The following is a 24,424-nucleotide window of genomic DNA, read 5'->3' on the forward strand; positions in this document are numbered from 1 at the left end:
CTTGTGGAATTAATTCAAGCGGCCCAAAGACCGCTATTGGGCCAGTTATGTTATTCTTTTAATGGAAAAATTTTGTGGAAAAGCGGTCAGAACCAATTCCCAAAAGAATAGAAATGGAAAAAAATCTTTAAATGGTTACACCTTTTAAACCTAAGATTACTATAGTGGGGAGTTATACAATTTATACAGGTTTTTAAGTACTAAACTTATTTTTCGCTAGATTATAAATAGATTTACTATAGACTACACTATAGACAAGACACGTTATAAATCCAACAGCACTATAGTGGGGAGCAGGCATGGAAAATTTAAATTTTATATAGATTTACATAGGTTTTAAAGTACTAAACTAATTTTCGCTAGACTTTAGATTGACTATAAACTACACTAAAGACTAGACTGCAGAATATTCTATAGACTAGGCTATAGAATAGACAGGACCTTAGACTAGACTATAGAATAGGCTATAAAAAAACTAGACTATTGACCAGACTATAGACTAAAAAATAGAATAGACTAGACTATAGACTTAACTCTAGACCAGACAATGGACTAGATTATAGACTAGACTGTAGATTATTCTATAGACTATATATTAGTCTATAGACTAATCTAAAGCCTACTACAGACTGGACTAAGACTAGACTAAACTGGACTGTTTATCAAAAGTTTCGAAAGAAGATAAAGTACCGAAATTATCGTGGGGGTTTTGCGGTATTTTTCGATTACAAAAAGAACTTAGGTACTGAATTTTACATGCCTCTGATGGGGAGGGTAATAAAAAACTAACAAGTTAAATAAAAGAATTTTGTTAATTTGTTTATAATTTTAATATGTATGTATGTATAAAGAAAAATGTATATACAAAACTTAACGTACATAAAATATATATGTATTAATTGTTATTCTTATTCTTCATCACTATCCTCCTCCTCATCATCATCCTCCTCCTCATCTTCTTCAGCATCATCATCCTCTTCATCATCTTCTTCATCATCATCATCATCTTCTTCATCATCTTCTTCATCATCATCTTCTTCATCATCATCATCTTCCACGTCCTCTTCTTCATTTTCATCTTCAGATTTACTTACTTCCACTTCGACTTGTTTAGCTTTTTTAACTTTCTTGGCAGCTGGTGGTGTCGTCAACTCACTGTCTTCATTTTCCTTCTCAGCTTCTTTTTCTTTAGATAATAAAACAGCTTTAGCTTCACGTAACTGCCGTTTACGTTCTACTTGTTTTTTGTCAAGCTTAACAAATTCTCCCGTTTTGCTCATGCTAAATTTGGATAATATTTCGTTGGCTTGTCTCTTCAATTTAAGCATTTTCTGTTCGCGTGGACCAATTATATTGGGAGTTTCTTGTGGTGCACTCATCAGATTGGCATAAATTGGCAAAGCAGATGTTCCTTTAATGTCAATTTTCAAGAAAATATTACGTATATTAGGATAACCACCAGCAAATATTGTTTTCAATTGCCCAATAACAGTTTCGACATTTTCGGCTACTTGATTAACGGTAAAACGGTGATTACCCACGGGTATGGAAGCGAGATCACCCTTGTGAAGTTGTTTGTAGGCGGTGCGTTTAAGTGCATGTTCTATGTCAGCCTTAATAGTTTTAGGATTGTCCAAACGTACTGCATGAAATGTTGTGCGTGGCTTTTGGAATTTACTGCCGCAAAATCCTACAACATGACTAACTATACGACCATCACAAAGGAAATAATCATAGGTGTTGGCAAATTTCCTTTTAGCTTCAAAAGTTGTGACTTCTTGACGCAACTGATTAAATGGCACTACTTTAATGTTATCCACACCATTTTCGCGGAATAAATCCTCATAGTGTTGAACGGTGGGCTCGTAGTCAACTTTGGCGCCTCTTTGCAAATCGGGTACAATGATAACCACATCATCCAATTTCGTGTCCACCAATGAATGCTTAACATTTCTGTAAACAATTTATTTGCTGATTATATTTTGCTATTAATTAAAAAATTTTAAATATGTATGTATGTACTTACAATTTCACCATACGTTTAGGACAATTGGGAATTTTATAACTGCCAACATTCAACAAATATTTGAAGTCACTAAAAATGGAAGTTTTCTTTTCCGAAACTTCTTTTTCTACCAAAGTTTTTAAGGCCTTTGTTATTTTCTTAATGTTATCCAAACTCACAATTTGTTCGAACAGTTGCTCATTGAAATCAGACGGTTCAAAAAGGGGTGACGTCGATGTGGTCTTCTTGTCTGCTTCCACTTTCTTTTTTTGTGGTTTCTTTTGATTCTTTTTAATTTCGCCCTCATCTTTTTGTGTTTTATTTTCAACTTTACCTACGACTACTGGCTTTTTCTTTTGGGCAGGCTTTTCTTGCTTTTGTGGCACTTTCTTGGTATTTTTATTTAGAACATCTTCCTTTGGTTGTGGCGCTTTTGCAGCTTTGTTTTTTTGAGCCACATTTTCCAATGCTTTGCTGATCACTTTACCTTTTGGTTGTGGCGCTTTTGCAGCTTTGTTTTTTTGAGCCACATTTTCCAATGCTTTACCGATCACTTTAACTTTTTCCTTGGCGGGATTTACTGTTGCCTTTTTCTTCTGGATATTTTTTGTTTTTTCTGGAACATCCTTTTTCAGGGTTTTAGGATTCGGTTTCTGTACTTTTACCATTTTTATTTCACTTTAAAACAATAATAATTCTAATAGCATCAAAAAAAACACGTGCAGCTAGACCAGAGAGTTGTAGTATGAAAAAAAAAAATATTTTCATGAAGCATATTAGGATTGCCAGGGCTTGTTTTTAAGTTTTAGAGCTGCCAACTCTCATTTTCAAAATAATGTGGGAATTAATTTTGCTGTAAATTTTTCGAATTAATTTTATTATTGAGTACTCACTCATAGAAAATATAAACTTTTTGGGAATTTTGTGTTGACTTTCCATTAAAATTACCATGGCATCTGAAATATAAGATTATATGGCATAAGGTCACTTCCAAAAATCAATTAAACAAACATAAGTCATGGTTCCCATGTAATAAAGTAAATTTTCGAAAATCTCAATGAACTCCATACATACTTAGCTGGTTTTAAACATAAAAATGCATTTTGTCGCCAGCGGTCACAATTGTAAACTGATTAAGCTGTTACTCTACAAACGTTAAAAGTCTCCAAAATAAGCCGGTAAATCAATTTTAGCTGAATTGACATTTTTATGAAGAAGAAGCACTTGTGTTGTCATAAATTTATTTTTTATTATTTTTTCTTCTTTGATAAGTGCATTCCGGGTGCATTTATTTTTATTGTGCTTTACCACCGTGTTTATGATTCAATCACCATGGTGCGAGTGTTATTTTTACATCCCGACTTGGGAATAGGTGGAGCCGAGCGTCTGGTGGTTGACGCTGCATTAGCTTTAAAAGGATGTGGTCATGAAGTCAGTTTTTTAACGAATCATCATGATCCTAATCATTGCTTTGAAGAGACCAGAGATGGTACGTTGAAAGTGAAAGTTGTTGGCGATTGGTTGCCCAGAAAGATATTTGGTCGTTTTTATGCCTTCTGTGCCTATTTTCGAATGTTGTATGCTGCCTTCTTTGCTTCGTTCTTCCTGTCGCGTCATGAACAATTGGATGTTATATTTTGTGATCAAATCTCCATAGGCATACCCATATTAAAGTTGGCTAAATGTAGACCAAAAATCTTATTTTATTGCCATTTTCCCGATCAATTGTTGAGCACTGAGGGTGGTTATCTTAAGTCTTTATACCGAGCGCCCATAAACTACTTGGAGGAGATAACAATAGGTATGGCCGATGGCACCTTGGTAAATTCTAAGTTTACCTTAAGGGTTTTCCATGAGACATTTAGACGTTTGAAGACAGTACCGGAAGTGTTGTATCCTTCAATTAACACCAAATATTTCGATGATATGCATGTCAAGCATGCCGCAAGCAAAGAAGACACGTATGCTTTACAGGGCGTGGATTTTCCACGTAATGCTTTTATTTTTCTTGATATTAATCGATATGAACGTAAGAAAAATCATCCTTTAGCTGTTAAAGCTTTCTGCCAACTGGAAAAGATATTAAACCCAAATGATTGGAAACGCTGCCGCCTAGTAATAGCTGGAGGCTACGATAAGCGGGTAGTAGAAAATGTAGAACATTATAATGAGTTGGAAGGCTTAATTGAGGAGATGAACATAAATGAGACAGTAAAAATGCTACAATCCCCCTCGGACGAACAGAAGTTTATGCTGCTAGAGAAAGCAAATTGCCTTCTCTACACACCAGCTAACGAACATTTTGGTATTGTGCCTTTGGAAGGCATGTACATGTCAAAACCAGTTATTGCTCTTAATTCTGGAGGACCAACTGAAACCATAGTAAACAATTTGACTGGTTATCTATGCGAACCAGGAGTTGAAAACTTTGCTACCGCTATGGGTAAAATATTTAAAGATGATGCTTTGCGCGAACGTATGGGTGTTATGGGTCACAAACGTGTTCAGCAGAAATTCTCTTTTGAAGCATTTACACAAAAATTGGACACTATAGTAAAGGATATTATAAGTAAAACACAAAATCGTGGCACAACTAGTACCCCAAAGAAAGAGGAATAATATAGAAATACTACTCCTGAAGATTTAAAATGAAGTAAAAAGTTAAAAAGTTGGTAAATTCACAAAAGTTGTTGTGATAGCGTATAAATTCCATTGTTGTAATTTTTTTAATATAATAAGAATTTTCAATGAATAATAACAAAGATTAATACTAATAAAATGTTTATTATGAATTAAGTTGACTTCAAAGTCAAATAACTTCTTATATTAATAAAAGATTATTGTTTGTTCGTGTTCGATAAACTCAAGAACTACCGCTGCTAATGGGAAAATAGTTCAATTATGAATATTTCTGGGTTGAGGGAAGTGGTCCTGCATTGTTTTATATTCATTATAGTCGATTATGTTTAAACCCCTAAGCCATCATTTAAAATCAGTTAAAAAGTAAAAACTGGATGTTTATTAATAAATTCACTTTATTTATACAATTACGAATAAAAAAAGCATAATTTTTATGAAAGGGGGAGGACTAGTGTATCGAACACTCGAGTTGTTTTTTTGTTATTCACTCTTCGCGCTTGTATAGGTAGAGATAACCCAAATCTTTGGGTGGATTCTGAGATAAAGCCACTTTGCTGTCATTGAAAATTACCCACTGGCCATCCTTCTTTATGTGACACACATAGTGACCAACCTGTGCGGATGTACCCATGTGAGAGATAAATGCCACCAACTTATATTTACCGCTACCATCACGACCATTCTTTTTTGTCTGCGAAGATGAGCTTGATGAATTCGATTCAGTGCCAGCCGGAGCAGATTCGGTAACATCCATGTCATCAGCATGAGAAAATATCCAGTCCGCAGCGCGTTCAACGTTACCGTCAGTTGCTTTGAGGGCTTTTGTGGCTTGTCGTTCATCAAAGCCCATGCTCATGAGTATGAAAAGACTATCTGCATCGGGCACAAATGCAGCAGCGCTTTCAGCTGAAGCGGTCTCATTAGGTATTACAAATGGATCGGAAAAATCGGCATCCCCAATATGCTCCATCAGCCAGTTTGAAGCTATATCCAAACCGCCATTTTTAGTGTGGAATACTGCTCTTTTGCAAGCCTCCTGGGGAAATCCCATTTGCATTAGCGATGAAACCATATTTTCATCAAAAACAAATTTTGGGGCTGTATCAGTCTCTGGTAATTCCTCTTCATGTGCTTGTTTGCCGCTGGCACGCCAGTTAGACAAGTCCAATTCGTCTGGCATTTTTACTTCTACATCAAGTTTTTTGGGCACCCAATCATCGCCTAGGGTGAATTTACGCAAATGCATCATTAAATAATCGGGCATGTTGACCAGACGGGCTGTTTTCTTGGCAGTTGTGGTACCCTTTATAGCTGACGAATAAAATTGATCAATGACTTCTGCAGCAAAGAAGCGTTCCAAACAAGCTTGCAACGGCACCTTGTGACGTACAACGTCTTTGTCATTTTTAGCTCCAGCCGGACAATTTGCCTTTTTCTCCAAATATTCTTTAACTTCATCCAGATTTGTGGCCTTCTCCAAAGGTATGGCCAAAGGCAGGCAGAATTCTTCACGACGTGTGTATTTAACCTTTTTACTTGCCATGCACTCAACGCGATCTTCTATGCTAAATGTTAAAGCATCTACGGGATTGTTAGGTTGGTTGCGTGAATTGCGCTCCAATAAATTAAGCAAATGCAAATAGAAATCATAAGCATCCTGCTGTTGCTTTGTGCCAAAATCTGGATGATTTTTACCAATAATATTCTTAAACATTGCTGGCGATATGCCGGTAGTGTCTAAGCTATTCTCAGTAATGCTGCTATACTTGCCCGACCACAAACCATTACCCAATTTCGACATCTGTATATTAAAGTCATTGGCCGGATCAGCGGGAAACTGATTGAAGTAAACCTCGGCTCCTTTACCCACAAAGCGGCTTATAAAATCGGGCAAGGTGAAAAGCACTTGCATGACACTGTTTATATAACAAGAATTTCCCAAGTTGCGCATACCGGTATAACCAGGCCCCGACATGGGCTGCAACTCACTTTCGCTTTCTGTCAGCAAAGACCATTCGCCTATACGTTGATTGATTTCCAGCTCCAGTTCTACCATTGATTTTTCACTTTTTTTCATAGCTGCCATGTTTATGCCAAAATGTGCTAAATGATCTTCCAGTTTCGAATCGATAACCATATCATCTTCAGGATAAGAAAATACATCAGATTTACCATCGGCTGTAATTGTGCCAAGTTTAACAGCTAAGGGATAATTGAATTCTCTATAATGCTCCACGGCATGGTCATTGCCACCAGAACCATCGAAAAATTTTCTGCCGCACAAAATGGAGCCGTCAGTTAAATTCAACCACAAATTATTAGTAAGATCACATTTTTCGCATTTCCAACCGGAGGGAGGAATTTTCTTGCCATTGTTTAATTGCTGCAGATTTTCAGAAAATTTGGAAACCTGACGCACTTCACCATCCCAAGTGCCTATAGCAAAATATAAAAATATATGTAAACAAAAAGCTTAGACAACTTTTAATCCAATTAGTACCTGTTAACGTTTGCTTCTCCAGTTTGGAAATAGCAGAATCCTGGGCCAAAATACTCTCCACCGATTGTGTGATTATTAAGGGGAAATCATTGTTGGGAAAAGGCAATTTATTTTGAATATCCGGCATAACCACAATACTATAGTTATCTTTATATTCATAATTCTTGGTGTCCTTGTCGTTATAACCACCCTCGACACCAATAGCAAGACGTGTTATCTTACGCTCAGGCCCGGTCTCATCCTCGCCTTTTGCTGCATCTTCCTTGAGATGTTTTTCGCGATATATATGCAGGAAAACGCAATTACCAGTTTTTTCGGCATACTTTTGAACGTATTCCTCGCCAAAACCCAGAAAACTTGTCAAACTTACATATAGACCGGTGGGCGATTCCGGATTGTCGTACGAGTACACACACTCATCCTTGTAGATGGCCTGATTGTCACAAGGCACTCGAATTTTTGATAAATGCTTGCATAAGGCATCCATTTATGCGTGATGGTTGATAATTTATTTATAATTTAATAATATTGAAAATTATTAATAGTTTTTGTTAGCTTTATCGGCTTTTTTGTATTTTCTTATGTAGAATTGCAAGATATTTTTTATTTTTTATTCACCGTCATTCAACAGAGTTGCAAAAATTGGGGAGTGTGTTTTTGTTTGCTTTTATTATTTACGATTACTCTATGGTTTGCTTTGACTATGATAGCGTTGCCAGAATGATGGTCAGAGGAAATGCATATACAGGCATACATACATATGTAAGAACATATATTTGGATTTTCAAATTTTAAAAAATTTTTTTCAAAGTATTTTTTAAATTGCAAACAGTTTTGTAATAAATTAAAGGGAAAAGTTATTAATTTGTAATTCTCCATCGTTTCGACCTTTAACGGTTTATTATACGTTACGAATCGTCATATACCATGAATTTTGTTTTTATTTTGATGCATCATACAAATTTGTTTGCGCTGCTACTGCAAGAAAATGACAAATCAAACAGAGCTGCAAAAAAATGTAGTGTATTTTTGTAGCCTTGATGACAGAGTTGCCAGAATAGATTTCTTTGTTTTGTAATATTAACGGGTTTTCAACAGTTTTACTTATTTATTAATGGTAAATAGGAATAATATATACAACATATATATAAATGTCGGAAAATCACATCTGTTATCTTCAAAATAAGGGTCTAATATATGCTATATCTTATTGCTTCATTGGATATTATAACCTAAAATTTTAAACAACTATAAATTCAATAATATTCTAGTTTTCATTCTATTTGCGAAGATATCGACCTTTGAAAATTTGTTCGTAAAAAAGGCGAAATCGATACGTATACTGAGGTTATTCAAATTCACAAAATTTTTCTGTTAAATCGACTTATTAAAGAATAAACACTTTCTAAAAGAAAGTTAGGTTATTTTTTAAATTTGGATTGAAATCTGTGCTAACAAAGAAAAAGTAAATATGTTTTTTTTTTTTTACTTTTCTGAGGAACGTTTTAAATTTCAAAGCGGAATTATAGTAAATTACGGAATTATGTTAAAAATGCAAGTATTGCAACGTTGATTTCAAAGTTATCAGTACCTTGGGCTTTTTTGGAAATGCATTACTGCGCTGCATCCGAGCGTACTGCGCATCAGATGCGCAGAAATATATAATGCACAAAAAACGTCGAAACACGCTCAACCGATTTGCATGAGTACCGCAGACTAATAATCAGATACAATACAGTGATGCATTACCGAACAGGCCCCCTAATCATATGCTCTGATGTAAAATTATTTAGGATTAAGAGTAGAGTTATTTTTCGGATTATTTTCTATTGATTAGTCCTTGAAATAGTTTACTTGTTTACTCCACGGACTGATTTATATCTAGTCTATGAAAAAGCCTATTAACTAGTATATTGACTAACATATAGACTAGTACATCAACTGGGTTTTTGGCTAGTTTATAAATTACTTCTAAGGGCCAATCTTTAGGTGAAAGATTAGCGATTAAATTAAAATTTATCCTCGAAAGATGTTTTTGAGTACTCAATTAGTTAATTTTGTTTGCAAGTTTAAGCGCCCAATGGAGGTGGTTTAATCTTAAGCACGAAATGCAAAAGTCTAAACAGCTGATGCAAAAAAATTAATACAATTTTTATAAATATAAACATTAAAATGTTCTATTTTTTTGATTAGTATAAATTATGGACACTTCAAAATACATTTTTATGTTTTTAATTTAAGTTTTCATTAATTTTCATATTAAATTTACAATTGTCTTCTTCTTTTTTATAAATTATGCATTGTTTTGATAACAAACAGTGAAGTTTTTTGTTGTTTTATATGGCAACACTGCGAAGTTTAATCTTGAACTCAAAAACATCAAAGGGGATTAACATAATATTTAATTTATTTTTAGATTAACTAATCTGATTATTAATTGGCATTTGATTATCATCTCAAAAACCCGCTCTAAAAGTTCTAAATATTTTCCGATATTTTTCGATGTCAAAAACTATTGAAAAAAGTGCAATAGTAGTGAATTTTTGAAAAATTGAAACGATAAATTGTGCTGTAATAAAACATTTAAATTTATTATGTATTTTGGGAATTGAAATTGAACAAAGTTACTTTTTTTTGTTTTTTATTCTTTTACTGTTTTACTAATACCTTAAAAAGAAATAAAATAAATATTGCTGATATTTATTTAAAACCTTGAAGATTGTGGTATTAAGGAGAGTTGGTTGTGGTTGTTGATTTGTTTTGTTTTAGTTTAGCTGGAATTTGTATGAAAAATATTTATATTTATGCAATATTATTTTGTTTATTAATTTTATTTATTTAGTACGTCTCAGAAAAATATGTATGTTTTTATGTCACAATTATATTATAGTTTTTTTTATTATTAATTTAATTATACAGTTTAATTAGTTTGTAGGTTTAATATCAATTTAATTTTTTGTTGTTTTTGTTTGTTTCTCGTAAATATCTGTTTATGGAATTTTGTTGCGAATATAGTAAAATTGTCTGCCTTTTTTAAGGGGGACAGAGACATTAATAACATAAATTTAAATTTAAAAAAGAAAAATTAAAATCATAATAAAACTTATTATTAGATTTTATAAATCACAACATATTATTTACATTTTTTGCCTAAGTGTGGTTAAAAACAAAAGAAATCATAAAATGCTTTTGTTTAAGAAAGCTGTCAAGTTGTAACTAAATAAGTATTTATAAGCAAGTGTTTCTGAAAAAAGAAAAACGTTTGACAAAATTAAATAAAAATGTTTTTTTTTTTTTTGGATGAATGATTTTTTTCTTTAAATGTTTATTTTTTTTTTATTCAGTTTTTAACATATTTATTGTGTTTTTTTTAAGTTTAAACACTATTTAATCTTATTTTCTGCGAATTGTTTTTCAATACGTTTTATTACATTTAATTGTAAGAATTTTAATTATTTTTCGTTTTATTTTGTTTTTAATATGAGTATGAAAGTATGTTTATATAAAAATTAAAAGTATAATTATTGAAATTTTTTTTTTTTTAAAAATAATAATAATAAATAAAAAAATGTACATTTATTTGATTTTATGTTTGTTTGTTTGTATAAAGGTAGATGTAATTTTTATATGAAAAAATACTTATTACTTAGAATCACTCAAACAGCACTTAGACAACATTACTGGCTAAAAAAAAAACTAAAAAAGTTATAATTAAAAAATATATATTTATGAAATTAAAATAAATGTGTATATTTATAACTATAAATAAAATGTTTGTAAACAAATTGCTTTGAATAATAGTAATAATAATAATAATAATTGGTCGATCATTTAGTTTTCCATTTTGTTGTTGTATGCAAATGCAACTTATAAAGTTAAGACAAATTAAAAATATGTATGTTTATTAGACAGACTCTTTAAAGAGCAAAAAACTTATTACGTTATCCGACTCTGTTTTGGTAACTGAAACAAGAATCTTGGTTTTAGTGATGTTTTAGATTAAAAAGTTTTGCTAATTCCTATAATTATAAAGAAATTTCAATTCCACTTTAAAAACTGCGAAAGAAATTTTCGATTTCTAAAAAAGTTAAATAATTCTAATCGGAATGGAATTCTGTGTAAAGTCTGTTATTCTTCCAATTGCACTTTAAAAACTTCAAATGGTTAAAAATCCAAAATCCAATTTCAAATCCAAAATATTTTGACAAAACATCAAAAAACATGTAACTTTTTGCCCGGCTATTAAACATACAAAATTCGTTTGATTGTATTTGTAAAAATAAGAAATAAAATAACTAACGTTTCTTATTGTTATGACTGGCGTTTGTTTGTTTTTTAAAGGAATAATTAAAAGATAAAACAAAAAACAAGAAAATAAAATTAATTTCGTTTTGCATTGCAGAAATAATACTTTTTTCTTTCTCTCTACATTTCCATCATAATGACGTTATAATTAATATCTTATAAAGAGTTGATGTTTTTTTTTTTTCACTGATGATACATACACACGTTGATGAAACACAAAAGAACTTAAATTCAAACAGATTTTGTTTTGAAATATACACAAATATTTCAAAATGTGCTTGCTGTGCTGCTTACTGCTGCTGCTGTTGTATATAACCGCCGTTCCCATCTGATCAACTAAATTTATATTTATATATATATTTAATTATTTGTTTTTTGTATTGTATTTTTTTTTATATATATAGTATATTACAATTTACTTTTGCTAAAAATATATGTATGTTTGTTTGTCTGTTTGTTATCATTTTTTGTTTCTTAATTTTTAGATTGTTACACATTAACTGAGTATAATAACTGAGCCCACACATAATGTTTGCTATGTTAAGTTATGTGTATTTTTGTTTTGTTAATTTAATAATTTTGTATTTTGTCTCTCTTTATTATAATTTTTTGTTTTTGTTTCTAGGATACCAGAGTTGTAAGATTTTAATTTTTGTTTTGACTTCACTGGAATATGTATTATTAGTACACAATGTTTGCTGTAGTGAAAAATTTTCTATAAATTTAATTTTTACCACAATAAATTAGTTTTTAATCATCTGGCTATAGCTGCTCTCGACTGTGTTCATGTTTCAATTCGCTATGATTGTGTTTTGTTTGTTGTTGTTGCTGTTGTTGTTGATAGGCGATGGGTCGTATTAAGGCGTTGAGAAAATCATTTTGAAATTGCAACTGTTTGCGTATGGTGTCGAGCCATTCACGGTGCGAATCAATGGTGGCGGCATAACAAATCATATTTAAATCCGGACGATTGGGATCAGTTGATTTGAGGAGAAAACGATTGTTGGGCCACTCATCCAGTTGCATTTTATTAACCTGTAAAGAAGTAAGCAAAAGGAAAGTATTTGTTATTAGAACATGTCGTTAAATTTGTTTCCTTAAAATATCAAGTTTTTAGTCGAAAAGATAAATTTAGTTAGTTGTAACTTCTTTAAAACATGTTTGAATTGAAAAACAAGTTTATTTTGTGATTACAGGTGAAAAATCTGCAAATAACTTGATTAAAATCTTGATCTAGTCTATAGTCTAATCTGTAGTCTAATCTATAGTCTACTCTATAGTCCAGTCTATAGTCCAGTCTATAGACTAGTCTAAAGTGCAGTCTAGTTCAGTCTATAGTCTAGTCTATAGTCCTGTGTATAGTCTAGTCTATAGTCCAGTCTATAGTCCAGTCTATAGACTAGTCTATAGTCCAGTCTATAGTTCAGTCTATTGTCTAGTCTATAGTCCTGTGTATAGTCCAGTCTATAGTCCAGTCTATAGTCTAGTCTATAGTCTAGTCTATAGTCTAGTCTATAGTCTAGTCTATAGTCTAATCTATAGTCTAGTCTATAGTCTAGTCTATAGTCCAGTCTATAGTCTAGTCTATAGTCTAGTCTATAGTCTAGTCTATAGTCTAGTCTATAGTCTAGTCTATAGTCTAGTCTATAGTCTAGTCTATAGTCTAGTCTATAGTCTAGTCTATAGTCTAGTCTATAGTCTAGTCTATAGTCTAGTCTATAGTCTAGTCTATAGTCTAGTCTATAGTCTAGTCTATAGTCTATAGTCTAGTCTATAGTCTAGTCTATAGTCTAGTCTATAGTCTAGTCTATAGTCTAGTCTATAGTCTAGTCTATAGTCTAGTCTATAGTCTAGTCTATAGTCTAGTCTATAGTCTAGTCTATAGTCTAGTATAGTCTATAGTCTAGTCTATAGTCTAGTCTATAGTCTAGTCTATAGTCTAGTCTATAGTCTAGTCTATAGTCTAGTCTAGTCTATAGTCTAGTCTATAGTCTAGTCTATAGTCTAGTCTATAGTCTAGTCTATAGTCTAGTCTACAGTCTAGTTTATAGTCTAGTCTATAGTCTAGTATATTGTCTAGTCTATAGTCTAGTCTATAGTCTAGTCTATAGTCTAGTCTATAGTCTAGTCTATAGTCTAGTCTATAGTCTAGTCTATAGTCTAGTCTATAGTCTAGTCTATAGTCTAGTCTATAGTCTAGTCTATAGTCTAATCTATAGTCTAGGCTATAGTCTACTCTATAGTCTAGTCTATAGTCCAGTCTATAGACTAGTCTATAGTCCAGTCTATAGTTCAGTCTATAGTCTAGTCTATAGTCTCGTCTAAAGTCTAGACTATAGTCTGTATTGCAATCTATAGTCTAGTTTATAGTAAGTCTCGCGGAAAATTAGATTAGTACTTTAAATGCCATGCACTATAGACTAGACTATAGAGTAGACTATAGACTAGACTATAGACTAGACTATAGACTAGACTATACACTAGACCATAGACTAGACTATAGACTAGACTAGACTAAAAGTAACGAACATATTGCGGGGGTACGGCGGTATATTTCAATATCAAAAAATACTAAAGTATAGTATGAATAACACAGCGTGTAATTAAAAAATATTTTTAAACTGTATCATAAAATAACTAATTATTTAAACAAAACGAAAAAACCCACCTGAATGTGTGAACGATAAATGTAGGTTGGGCTGGAAAATTGAACTTTAGAATTGTGTCTTTCGGTAAAGAAAATGCCTTGTTCGAACAGGAACACATGCAATTCGCGCATTTTGCCCTCAGCGGTATTTTTGCCATTCTCAATGCAAGTTAGAGGACCATGCAGCAGCAATTTACCCTGGGCTGTTATATTGCCATCGAAATTTTTAAGGCGACGCAGGACCATAATATCATTAACATCTTTGCAAATGGCCTAAAATAACAAATATATAAATAGAATTATACTTTTAATGATTTTAAATTGCTACACCTACATTCATAACATTGCAGGCCTCCTTCATAATGGGTACATCTTCGACTAGGCCAGCCTGCTCGATTTGTTTGGTTATGGTGTGTAGTAATAAAACATATTTGGTTAATCTTTGCACGGGTTTTATTAACAAATCACTCAACTGTGTGTTTTTTTTAAGAAAAAAAGTAAAAAGTTGTTATTAGTTAGTTTAAAATGTCTTGAAGACTTGCAAAGTAATACTTACATCCAAACGATGATGCAATTTCTGTCGCACCAAATCAAAGTATTGGGCATGTTCGGTTACAATATGCTCCGACTTTGGTTTATTATTACAATATGTGATGTACATTTGAAATTTATTGGAATAACGTTTGATCATTGATCCCAATTCGGTTGGTGTTTTTTGACTTTGTATTAAGGCCTTTAAGAAATAACTAAATAATAACAAATAAATTAATTATATTATAAACAATTTAATGTAATTGCAGCGCCAAATCCTACTTATTTATTTTAACTTTATTTAACTTACTCTCTATGCCATTCATAAATGGCTTCTATATTAGCAAAAACAATTTGTCCTTTGGGCCCCTTTAAATCGTTTGGCAATGGTATATCACTATTCACATTCCTCAATTCCATTATGTACCTAAAAAGTGGAACATTTTACATAATATTTTATTTAATATTTCCCATTTGTATTTAAGTTATTTGCGTTTACTCACCCATTGACAATATCGCCCAAATCCTTTATGTACATTTCTTCCGTCGATAAAAGTTCGGCTAGTGCCGGAAATCTGTGCTTTTGTACAGATTCATTATCACTGGCTTCGGTGTGTGTGTTCTGTGTGTGTGGTTTTTAGAGTTATTTTTTAAAATGATTATTTTTAAAATTATATTTTAAAAATTAGAATTTACTTCGCCATTATTTTCTGCCTTAACGCCGCTTTCACTGTTTGGATAAACAAATTCGGCGTTTTCGCTTGCATTGATGCCACCACCAGCAACGCCACTGCAGCTGCTGCTACTGCTATTGCCGCCTCCTGCACCAACACTTGTATTACGGACATTGCTTTCACTGAAAATTTTCGATTTCTCTTCATGTTTTTCCTGCAAAAATTAATGTAAAATTATATATATATTTTTTTTAAATTTATAGACATGTATTATTAACAAGCTTTTAATTTAAAAAATAAATTTTCGAAATCAAGTTTGGTTTAAATTACATATTTTAAAAAACTCAATTTCAATTTCGACGACTTTTAAAATTTTTCGAACATATTTTAAAAAGCTTATTTTCTGAAACTTCTTTTAAAAAAAATTGAAATTCATGAACAAATATTAAGTTTTTTCAAAATTTTAAATTTCGAAATTGAAAATATGTAAGAAATTGCCCTTAAATAAAACTAAAATTATATTTTTATGAATCCTCATGATTAAGAGATAATTTTAAAAGTTTTAAAATATTTTCGAACTTAAGTTCGAATTTTCGAACATAGCTTAAATAGCTTATTTTCTTATAGTACATTGAAAATACTTTAAAATTCGTGAAAAGTTTTTAATTTTTTTCAAAATTTTAAAGTTCGAAATTGAAAATATGTAAGAAATTGCCCTTAAATAAAACTAAAATTATATTTTTATGAATCCTCATGATAAAGAGGTAATTTTAAAAGTATTAACATTTTTTTCGAACTTAAGTTCGAATTTTCGAACATAGCTTAAATAGCTTATTTTCTTATAGTACATTGAAAATACTTTAAAATTCGTGAAAAGTTTTTAATTTTTTTCAAAATTTTAAAGTTCGAAATTGAAAATATATGCGAAGTTGGCCTCAGGAAAAACTAAAATTATATTTTTATGAGTCTTCATGATTAAGAGATAATTTTAACAGTTTTAAAAATTTTTCGAACTTAAGTTCGAATTTTCGAATATAGCTTAAAAAGCTTATTTTCTTATAGTACATTGAAAATACTTTAAAATTCGTGAAAAGTTTTTAATTTTTTTCAAAATTTTAAAGTTCGAAATTGAAAATATATGCGAAGTTGGCCTCAGATAAAACTAAAATTATATTTTTATGAATCCTCATGATTAAGAGATAATTTTAACAGTTTTAAAATTTTTTAGAACTTAAGTTCGAATTTTCGAACATAGCTCAAAAAACGTATTTTCCTATAGTACATTGAAAGTACTTTAAAACTCATGAAAAGTTTTTAACTTTTTTCAAAATTTTAAAGTTCGAAATTGAAAATATGTAAGAAATTGCCCTTAAATAAAACTAAAATTATATTTTTATGAATCCTCATGAATAAGAGATAATTTTAAAAGTTTTAAAAATTTTTCGAACTTAAGTTCGAATTTTCGAACATAGCTTAAAAAGCTTATTTTCTTAAACTACATTGAAAATACTTAAAAATTCGTGAAAAGTTTTTAATTTTTATTAAAAAATTTGAAGTTCGAAATTGAAAATATGTGCGAAATTGGCCTCAGATAAAACTAAAATTATAATTTTATGAATCCATGATTAAGAGATAATTTTAAAAGTTAAATAATAATTAAGAGATAATTTTAACAGTTTTAAAATTTTTTCGAACTTAAGTTCGAATTTTCGAACATAGCTCAAAAAGCTTATTTTCTTATAGTATATTGAAAATACTTTAAAACTCATGAAAAGTTTTTATTTTTTTTCAAATTTTTAAAGTTCGAAATTGAAAATATATGCGAAATTGGCCTCAGATAAAACTAAAATTATATTTTTATGAATTTTCATGATTAAGAGATAATTTTAACAGTTTTAAAATTTTTTCGAACTTAAGTTCGAATTTTCGAACATAGCTCAAAAAACGTATTTTCCTATAGTACATTGAAAGTACTTTAAAACTCATGAAAAGTTTTTAACTTTTTTCAAAATTTTAAAGTTTGAAATTGAAAATATGTGCGAAATTGAAAATTAAAATTGAAAACTAAAATTATATTTTTATGAATCCTCATTATTAAGAGATAATTTTAATAGTATTAAAATTTTTTCGAACTAAGTTCAAATTTTCGAACATAACTTAAAAAGCTTATTTTATTAAACTACTTTGACTTTGTAAATTTTCTGAAAAAATTTCAAACTTTTTTTTTCGAAATCTTCATAATTTTAAGATTTTTTTAAACTTCATGTTCAGAAGATTATTTTAAAAGCTTTAAAAACTTTTCGAATATAATACTTCCTTGACATCAGGGGTATTCATTGACACAGACTATTAGGACTAAGAGATTTGGTTTCAAAAATTAGTACTATTTAACTATAAAAGTTTACTTAAGCTTTGTAAAAAGCTTAATTTTTACAATTTATTGGATTTACTTACCGTTTTTTCTTTTACAATTTGTTCAATTTCTGAGAGTCCATCCATTTTACCGGTACTGGCCTAAAGTGATAAAAAATATTAAAGTTTTCATAAATGTTAAACTTTAGTTTTAATATAATTTTATTTGTTTAATAACTAAGTGTAAATTAAAAGCAATATTTGTAGACTTTATGCTTGACTTGTCATAAATTTAGTTATTTTATGGCTTTACTAATGTATTTATGTTGTAAAAGTTAGAAATTGTTTAATAAATAAAAAAAAAAACAACTTAACACTTCAGCTACTCTAGAGTTAATAAATAATAAAAGCATAAAATTCAATTTATTTTCAACACCAAAGTTATTTGTATTTTGCCAAAAATTTACACTTTTTATTTGTTGTCTACTTTTATGTAATATTATTAAAAAAAAAAAACAATTTTATAAAACAACTGAAGCTAATTATCGAAAAAATATACACACAAATGTGTACATAATAGGAAAAACGTATTCAAACTAATGAAAATTACGGAAGTTCTTAAATTTTACCCACAACACTCAAACAGAAAAGAAGAAAACAAAAAAAACTCATTATTTATTTATCTACAATTTCAGAAATTACGAAAAAAAAGCACCGAAATACTTATATATGAATAAACAAAATTTTAAAGAAATTAAATTGTTATTTAGATAAGAGCTTTGGGTGTTTCTGTTTTCTTTCGCGAAACTACACAAAGAAGGCATTTACTTTATTTTGTACACATTTCAACTTAACAAATTCAAACAAAACACTGAAATGAAATGAAGTGAAGCGTTTTATACTCGCTCAATGTTGTTTTCTGCAAATTATTTAAATTTATTTTGAGAATACGCGTATTAAGTATGAGTATATAATAGAATAAAGTATCGTCTTTAACTTAACTATTGTTCATTTTACATATTATATATCGTAGTGGCTGTTTTAAGAGGAAACTGTTATAAGTTAAAATTTTAAAATATAAAACTTGCAAACTGTTTTTTGTTTCTCGCAAATAAACCTTTTAAGATAACACAATACTGACGAAATTGTACAAAATTCTGGAATTCATTAATTTTGTCATGAATTTTGTGTTGAACGTTTTTTTAAGTTAATTTAAGTAAATTAAATAATTTAAAGTTTTTTTTACGTTTTTTATATTTTTTTAGTTATGACGCTTTTGTGCAGCAAATGAGTGATTGTATATATATAATGTTATTTTGTTTATTTTCCTCGAGCAATGTTTCCACAAATATTTTGAGTGGTTGCTGTATAAGTTGCGCTACACATTTGGGTTGTTATATTTAGTAAATCCAATTGTATTAACAAATTCTGAACTTAAGCTTGTATTTATATTCGAATATCTCAATAAGCATTTATTCTGAAGTAATCTCTAAAGTTCATAATTCGAAACAAATCTAAAATATTGTTTTTATGAATCGTTATGATTCGATGAATACTTTAAGAGTTTTTTCGAACATGCGTTTAATGTTTATATTCATTTAGGGCCAATCTTTAGGTGAAAGATTAGCGATTAAATTAAAATTAATCCTCGAAAGATGTTTTTGAGTACTCAATTAGTTAATTTTGTTTGCAAGTTTAAGCGCCCAATGGAGGTGGTTTAATCTTAAGCACGAAATGCAAAAGTGTAAACAGCTGATGCAAAAAAATTAATAAAATTTTTATAAATATAAACATTAAAATGTTCTATTTATTGATTAGTATAAATTATGGACACTTCAAAATACATTTTTTTGTTTTTAATTTAAGTTTTCATTAATTTTCATATTAAATTTACAATTGTCTTCTTCTTTTTATAAAATATGCATTGTTTTGATAACAAACAGTGAAGTTTTCTGTTTTTTTTTGTATGGCAACACTGCGAAGTTTAATCTTGTACTCAAAAACATCAAAGGGAATTAACATAAGATTAAATTTATTTTTAGATTAACTAATCTGATTATTAAATGGCATTTGATTATCATCTCAAAAACCCGCTCTTAGTAACTATAAAGCAAATACTTGAATAATTTAAAACTTTTTATAATAATTCTTCAAATTCTTAAGTTCTTTTAGAAATCTTCATAATGATGTCTGAAATTGACATCTGAAATGGTTCAAAATTCAGTTAACAATTTTGTTCTCAACTAACTAATTAACAAAGTTAAATAAAATTTTGTAGAATAGTTTTTATGATTTTCTAAATCAATAATAATTTTAGCTCTTTAAAGCTTAAGATAAATGATGTCCTTAAATTTGTATTAAAAATATCAAAATTTCTTTAAATACAAGCATTTTCATTTTAAACATCTTCTACTTTTCAAAAAAAAACTACTAACAATTTTGTCATTATTTAAAAGCAATAATGATGACCTTTTGCTCAACATCTCAAATAGAGGTGCGTACTTCAAGTATTAAATATTCATAAGTTTTTAACAAAAATTTTACTATTGTGTTGTTATAGTAAATACCGCGAGCAAGCATTGACATTTTGTAAACAGAAAAAAATGTTCAACCATCCCCTTTATTGATGGATGAACATTTTATTCTATTCAAAAGAGGGTATTCAAAAACATGGTAAATATGGTTTTAAGATAAACATGTAAAACTTTCGTAATGAAGAAAACAAAAACTAAAAAAATAAGAAAAACTAATAGAGAAATTTTTCAAGAACACAAAATTTCCACGTAGTATACTTAGTTTACTTACATATAAAAAAATGTAGTTTGTTTATATAACTTTCGCACTTACCATTGCCGATGGATTATCCTTCATGTCCTTTGTAAATGTTGGCGGTCCATTTGACATCAAATGTGGCTCTTGTATGGGTTTCATGGGGGGCGGTAATTCAAGACCAACCTCCTCTTCAGCTTCATAGTCCTGTTGTGATATATTAAGCTGTGATGTTGTATTAGCTGAGGCCAATTGTGATGTGTTGGGATCTTCTGCTTGTTTCGGTGGCAACTACAAGAGAAAAATACCAATTTGTTAATAAATGTTGAATACATTTTTAGTTTTATCAAGGAAAATATTAAAAAATAGTTTTAAAATAACTAGCACTTTACAACATTGAATAGCAAACTTTCTATGGAATGTACATATGTTTGTATATCGGCCATTAAATGCTTTCGATTCAGTGCTAGTTCAGTTCTAGTTCAGTTCTAGTTCAGTTCTAGTTCAGTTTTAGTTCAGTTCTAGTTCTGTTCTAGTTAGTTTTTCTAGTTCGTTCTAGTTCAGTTCTAGTTCAGTTCTAGTTCAGTTCTAGTTTAGTTCTAGTTCAGTTCTATTTCAGTTCTAGTTCAGTTCTAGTTCAGTTCTAGTTCAGTTCTAGTTCAGTTCTAGTTCAGTTCTAGTTCAGTTCTAGTTCAGTTCTAGTTCAGTTCTAGTTCAGTTCTAGTTCAGTTCTAGTTCAGTTCTAGTTCTAGTTCTAGTTCAGTTCTAGTTCAGTTCTAGTTCAGTTCTAGTTCAGTTCTAGTTCAGTTCTAGTTCAGTTCTAGTTCAGTTCTAGTTCAGTTCAGTTCAGTTCTAGTTCAGTTCTAGTTCAGTTCTAGTTCAGTTCTAGTTCAGTTCTAGTTCAGTTCTAGTTCAGTTCTAGTTCAGTTCTAGTTCAGTTCTAGTTCAGTTCTAGTTCAGTTCTAGTTCAGTTCTAGTTCAGTTCTAGTTCAGTTCTAGTTCAGTTCTAGTTCAGTTCTAGTTCAGTTCTAGTTCAGTTCTAGTTCAGTTCTAGTTTAGTTCTAGTTCAGTTCTAGTTCAGTTCGTTCAGTTCTAGTTCAGTTCTAGTTCAGTTCTAGTTCAGTTCTAGTTCAGTTATAGTTCAGTTATAGTTCAGTTAGTTCAGTTCTAGTTCAGTTCTAGTTCAGTTCTAGTTCAGTTCTAGTTCTAGTTCAGTTCTAGTTCAGTTCTAGTTCAGTTCTAGTTCAGTTCTAGTTCAGTTCTAGTTCAGTTCTAGTTCAGTTCTAGTTCAGTTCTAGTTCAGTTCTAGTTCAGTTCTAGTTCAGTTCTAGTTCAGTTCTAGTTCAGTTCTAGTTCAGTTCTAGTTCAGTTCTAGTTCAGTTCTAGTTCAGTTCTAGTTCAGTTCTAGTTCAGTTCTAGTTCAGTTCTAGTTCAGTTCTAGTTCAGTTCTAGTTCAGTTCTAGTTCAGTTCTAGTTCAGTTCTAGTTCAGTTCTAGTTCAGTTCTAGTTCAGTTCTAGTTCAGTTCTAGTTCAGTTCTAGTTCAGTTCTAGTTCAGTTCTAGTTCAGTTCTAGTTCAGTTCTAGTTCAGTTCTAGTTCAGTTCTAGTTCAGTTCTAGTTCAGTTCTAGTTCATTCTAGTTCAGTTCTAGTCAGTTCTAGTTCAGTTCTAGTTCAGTTCTAGTTCAGTTCTAGTTCAGTTCTAGTTCAGTTCTAGTTCAGTTCTAGTTCAGTTCTAGTTCAGTTCTAGTTCAGTTCTAGTTCAGTTCTAGTTCAGTTCTAGTTCAGTTCTAGTTCAGTTCTAGTTCAGTTCTAGTTCAGTTCTAGTTCAGTTCTAGTTCAGTTCTAGTTCAGTTCTAGTTCAGTTCTAGTTCAGTTCTAGTTCAGTTCTAGTTCAGTTCTAGTTCAGTTCTAGTTCAGTTCTAGTTCAGTTTCTAGTTCAGTTCTAGTTCAGTTCTAGTTCAGTTCTAGTTCAGTTCTAGTTCAGTTCTAGTTCAGTTCTAGTTCAGTTCTAGTTCAGTTCTAGTTCAGTTCTAGTTCAGTTCTAGTTCAGTTCTAGTTCAGTTCTAGTTCAGTTCTAGTTCAGTTCTAGTTCAGTTCTAGTTCAGTTCTAGTTCAGTTCTAGTTCAGTTCTAGTTCAGTTCTAGTTCAGTTCTAGTTCAGTTCTAGTTCAGTTCTAGTTCAGTTCTAGTTCAGTTCTAGTTCAGTTCTAGTTCAGTTCTAGTTCAGTTCTAGTTCAGTTCTAGTTCAGTTCTAGTTCAGTTCTAGTTCAGTTCTAGTTCAGTTCTAGTTCAGTTCTAGTTCAGTTCTAGTTCAGTTCTAGTTCAGTTCTAGTTCAGTTCTAGTTCAGTTCTAGTTCAGTTCAGTCTAGTTCAGTTCAGTTCTAGTTCAGTTCTAGTTCAGTTCTAGTTCAGTTCTAGTTCAGTTCTAGTTCAGTTTTAGTTCAGTTCTAGTTCAGTTCTAGTTCAGTTCTAGTTCAGTTCTAGTTCAGTTCTAGTTCAGTTCTAGTTCAGTTCTAGTTCAGTTCTAGTTCAGTTCTAGTTCAGTTCTAGTTCAGTTCTAGTTCAGTTCTAGTTCAGTTCTAGTTCAGTTCTAGTTCAGTTCTAGTTCAGTTCTAGTTCAGTTCTAGTTCAGTTCTAGTTCAGTTCTAGTTCAGTTCTAGTTCAGTTCTAGTTCAGTTCTAGTTCAGTTCTAGTTCAGTTCTAGTTCAGTTCTAGTTCAGTTCTAGTTCAGTTCTAGTTCAGTTCTAGTTCAGTTCTAGTTCAGTTCTAGTTCAGTTTCTAGTTCAGTTCTAGTTCAGTCTAGTTCAGTTCTAGTTCAGTTAGATCAGTTGTAGATTAATTCTAGTTTTGTATTAGAACTAGTTGTGTATTGGGTATTTATATAACGATATCTGTGTATTAAAACTTCATTTACCTTGAAATTTTTCTCGGATAATTTTTTGACCAATAACTTCTCGGGTGTTTTTTCCACTTTGTTTTGTGTTGGTTTACGACCAATTTGCGGTAGCCACTTGCGCCTGTTTAAAGATATTAAAAAAAGAAGTCGTTATTAAAATGGACAATAAACATAAAAAGGCTAAAACTAGAACAGTCAAATTAACAGAAACAAAGATTAAATAAATAATAAAATGAAAAAAAAAAAAAAAAAATAATAAAAATGAAAAGATCTCGGTTTTATTGAAAATAATCCCAGTATATCTATGGTTACTCATATTTTATACCAAAGAAATTAAAACGAAAAATCTCGGTTTTCAAAAGAATAAGCTCAATCTCTAAAATCACTCATAACTTTTACCAAAAATACATTTTTAATATGAAATAAAATATCTGGAATATTCATACTAAAAATTCGTAAATATTTCATCGTGTGAAAGATTAATTTTGTTACAAATTAAGCATTTCCTCTACGTTGTGTTAAATTCATTAAAATATAAAAAGAAGAAAATAAAGGAATAAGTTCTCGCCAACAAGTGGGTCGCTGACATTAGTCAATAAATAAACTTTTTGAACAATATTTAAACAAAATACCTACAAATTATAGTTATTTTGTTTTGTAATCAAATATTATAACACGCTTATTTCTCTCTATATCCTTTATCGTTTTGTTTGCATACAAAAGGAAACTTGTATAAATGTAGTTATAAATTTTAAGTTGTTTTACAAACATTTATTATTTGTTTGAACAATACTTGAGACTATATAGAACGAACGAACTTTTGCTAACGAACTGAAATGGTCAGTAATGAGCAGACCTGGGCGATTTCCATTAATTTTGCATTAACATTAAATTAAAAAAAAATTAATTTAATGTAAAAAATATTACATTAACATTAAATTTATAAAATTTAATGCATTAAATTTCCATTAACATTAAATATTTTTGAATTTAATGCATTAATTTTACATTAACATTAAATATTTTTGAAATTAATGCATTAATTTTGCATTAACATTAAATATATCTGAATTTAGTGCATTAATTTTACATTAACATTAAATAAG

At 30.2% G+C, this 24,424-nt stretch overlaps 4 protein-coding genes across 4 annotated transcripts in view; 1 reads left to right on the forward strand and 3 right to left on the reverse strand.

Annotated features, from left to right (window-relative positions):
- Positions 1–811: 811 nt before the first annotated feature.
- Positions 812–2,754, reverse strand: LOC119609886 (ribosomal L1 domain-containing protein CG13096). Its single transcript, XM_037964900.1, has 2 exons — positions 2,027–2,754; positions 812–1,953 (listed from the first exon to the last, which is right to left on the reverse strand). The coding sequence occupies exons 1-2, from the start codon at positions 2,671–2,673 to the stop codon at positions 909–911; spliced, it is 1,692 nt and encodes a 563-aa protein (XP_037820828.1). The 5' UTR covers positions 2,674–2,754; the 3' UTR covers positions 812–908.
- A 461-nt stretch (positions 2,755–3,215) lies between these two features.
- LOC119609888 (alpha-1,3/1,6-mannosyltransferase ALG2) lies at positions 3,216–4,872 on the forward strand. Its single transcript, XM_037964902.1, has one exon. It carries the CDS (start codon positions 3,338–3,340, stop codon positions 4,622–4,624), a length of 1,287 nt encoding a protein of 428 aa, XP_037820830.1. The 5' UTR covers positions 3,216–3,337; the 3' UTR covers positions 4,625–4,872.
- Positions 4,873–5,016: 144 nt separating this feature from the next.
- On the reverse strand, positions 5,017–7,789 carry LOC119609887 (ubiquitin carboxyl-terminal hydrolase 5). The gene is made up of 2 exons (XM_037964901.1): positions 7,146–7,789; positions 5,017–7,081 (listed from the first exon to the last, which is right to left on the reverse strand). Exons 1-2 carry the CDS (start codon positions 7,630–7,632, stop codon positions 5,130–5,132), a joined length of 2,439 nt encoding a protein of 812 aa, XP_037820829.1. The 5' UTR covers positions 7,633–7,789; the 3' UTR covers positions 5,017–5,129.
- Positions 7,790–11,784: 3,995 nt separating this feature from the next.
- Positions 11,785–24,424, reverse strand: part of LOC119609890 (triple functional domain protein) — a 48,351-nt gene continuing 35,711 nt past the window's right edge. Inside the window, exons 10-19 of the mRNA XM_037964903.1 lie at positions 23,337–23,439; positions 20,502–20,714; positions 17,757–17,816; positions 15,325–15,516; positions 15,132–15,250; positions 14,939–15,055; positions 14,654–14,843; positions 14,432–14,569; positions 14,119–14,370; positions 11,785–12,485 (exon numbers count right to left, since the gene is read on the reverse strand). Coding sequence (XP_037820831.1) covers positions 12,213–12,485; positions 14,119–14,370; positions 14,432–14,569; positions 14,654–14,843; positions 14,939–15,055; positions 15,132–15,250; positions 15,325–15,516; positions 17,757–17,816; positions 20,502–20,714; positions 23,337–23,439 — 1,657 coding nt within the window. The 3' untranslated portion in view covers positions 11,785–12,212. The remainder of the gene's footprint in view (positions 12,486–14,118; positions 14,371–14,431; positions 14,570–14,653; positions 14,844–14,938; positions 15,056–15,131; positions 15,251–15,324; positions 15,517–17,756; positions 17,817–20,501; positions 20,715–23,336; positions 23,440–24,424) is intronic.

This window comes from Lucilia sericata, unplaced genomic scaffold (assembly GCF_015586225.1).
Source record: "Lucilia sericata isolate MDLA Ls3-8-SP2 unplaced genomic scaffold, ASM1558622v1 Contig001081F_arrow, whole genome shotgun sequence".
NCBI lineage: Eukaryota > Metazoa > Arthropoda > Insecta > Diptera > Calliphoridae > Lucilia > Lucilia sericata.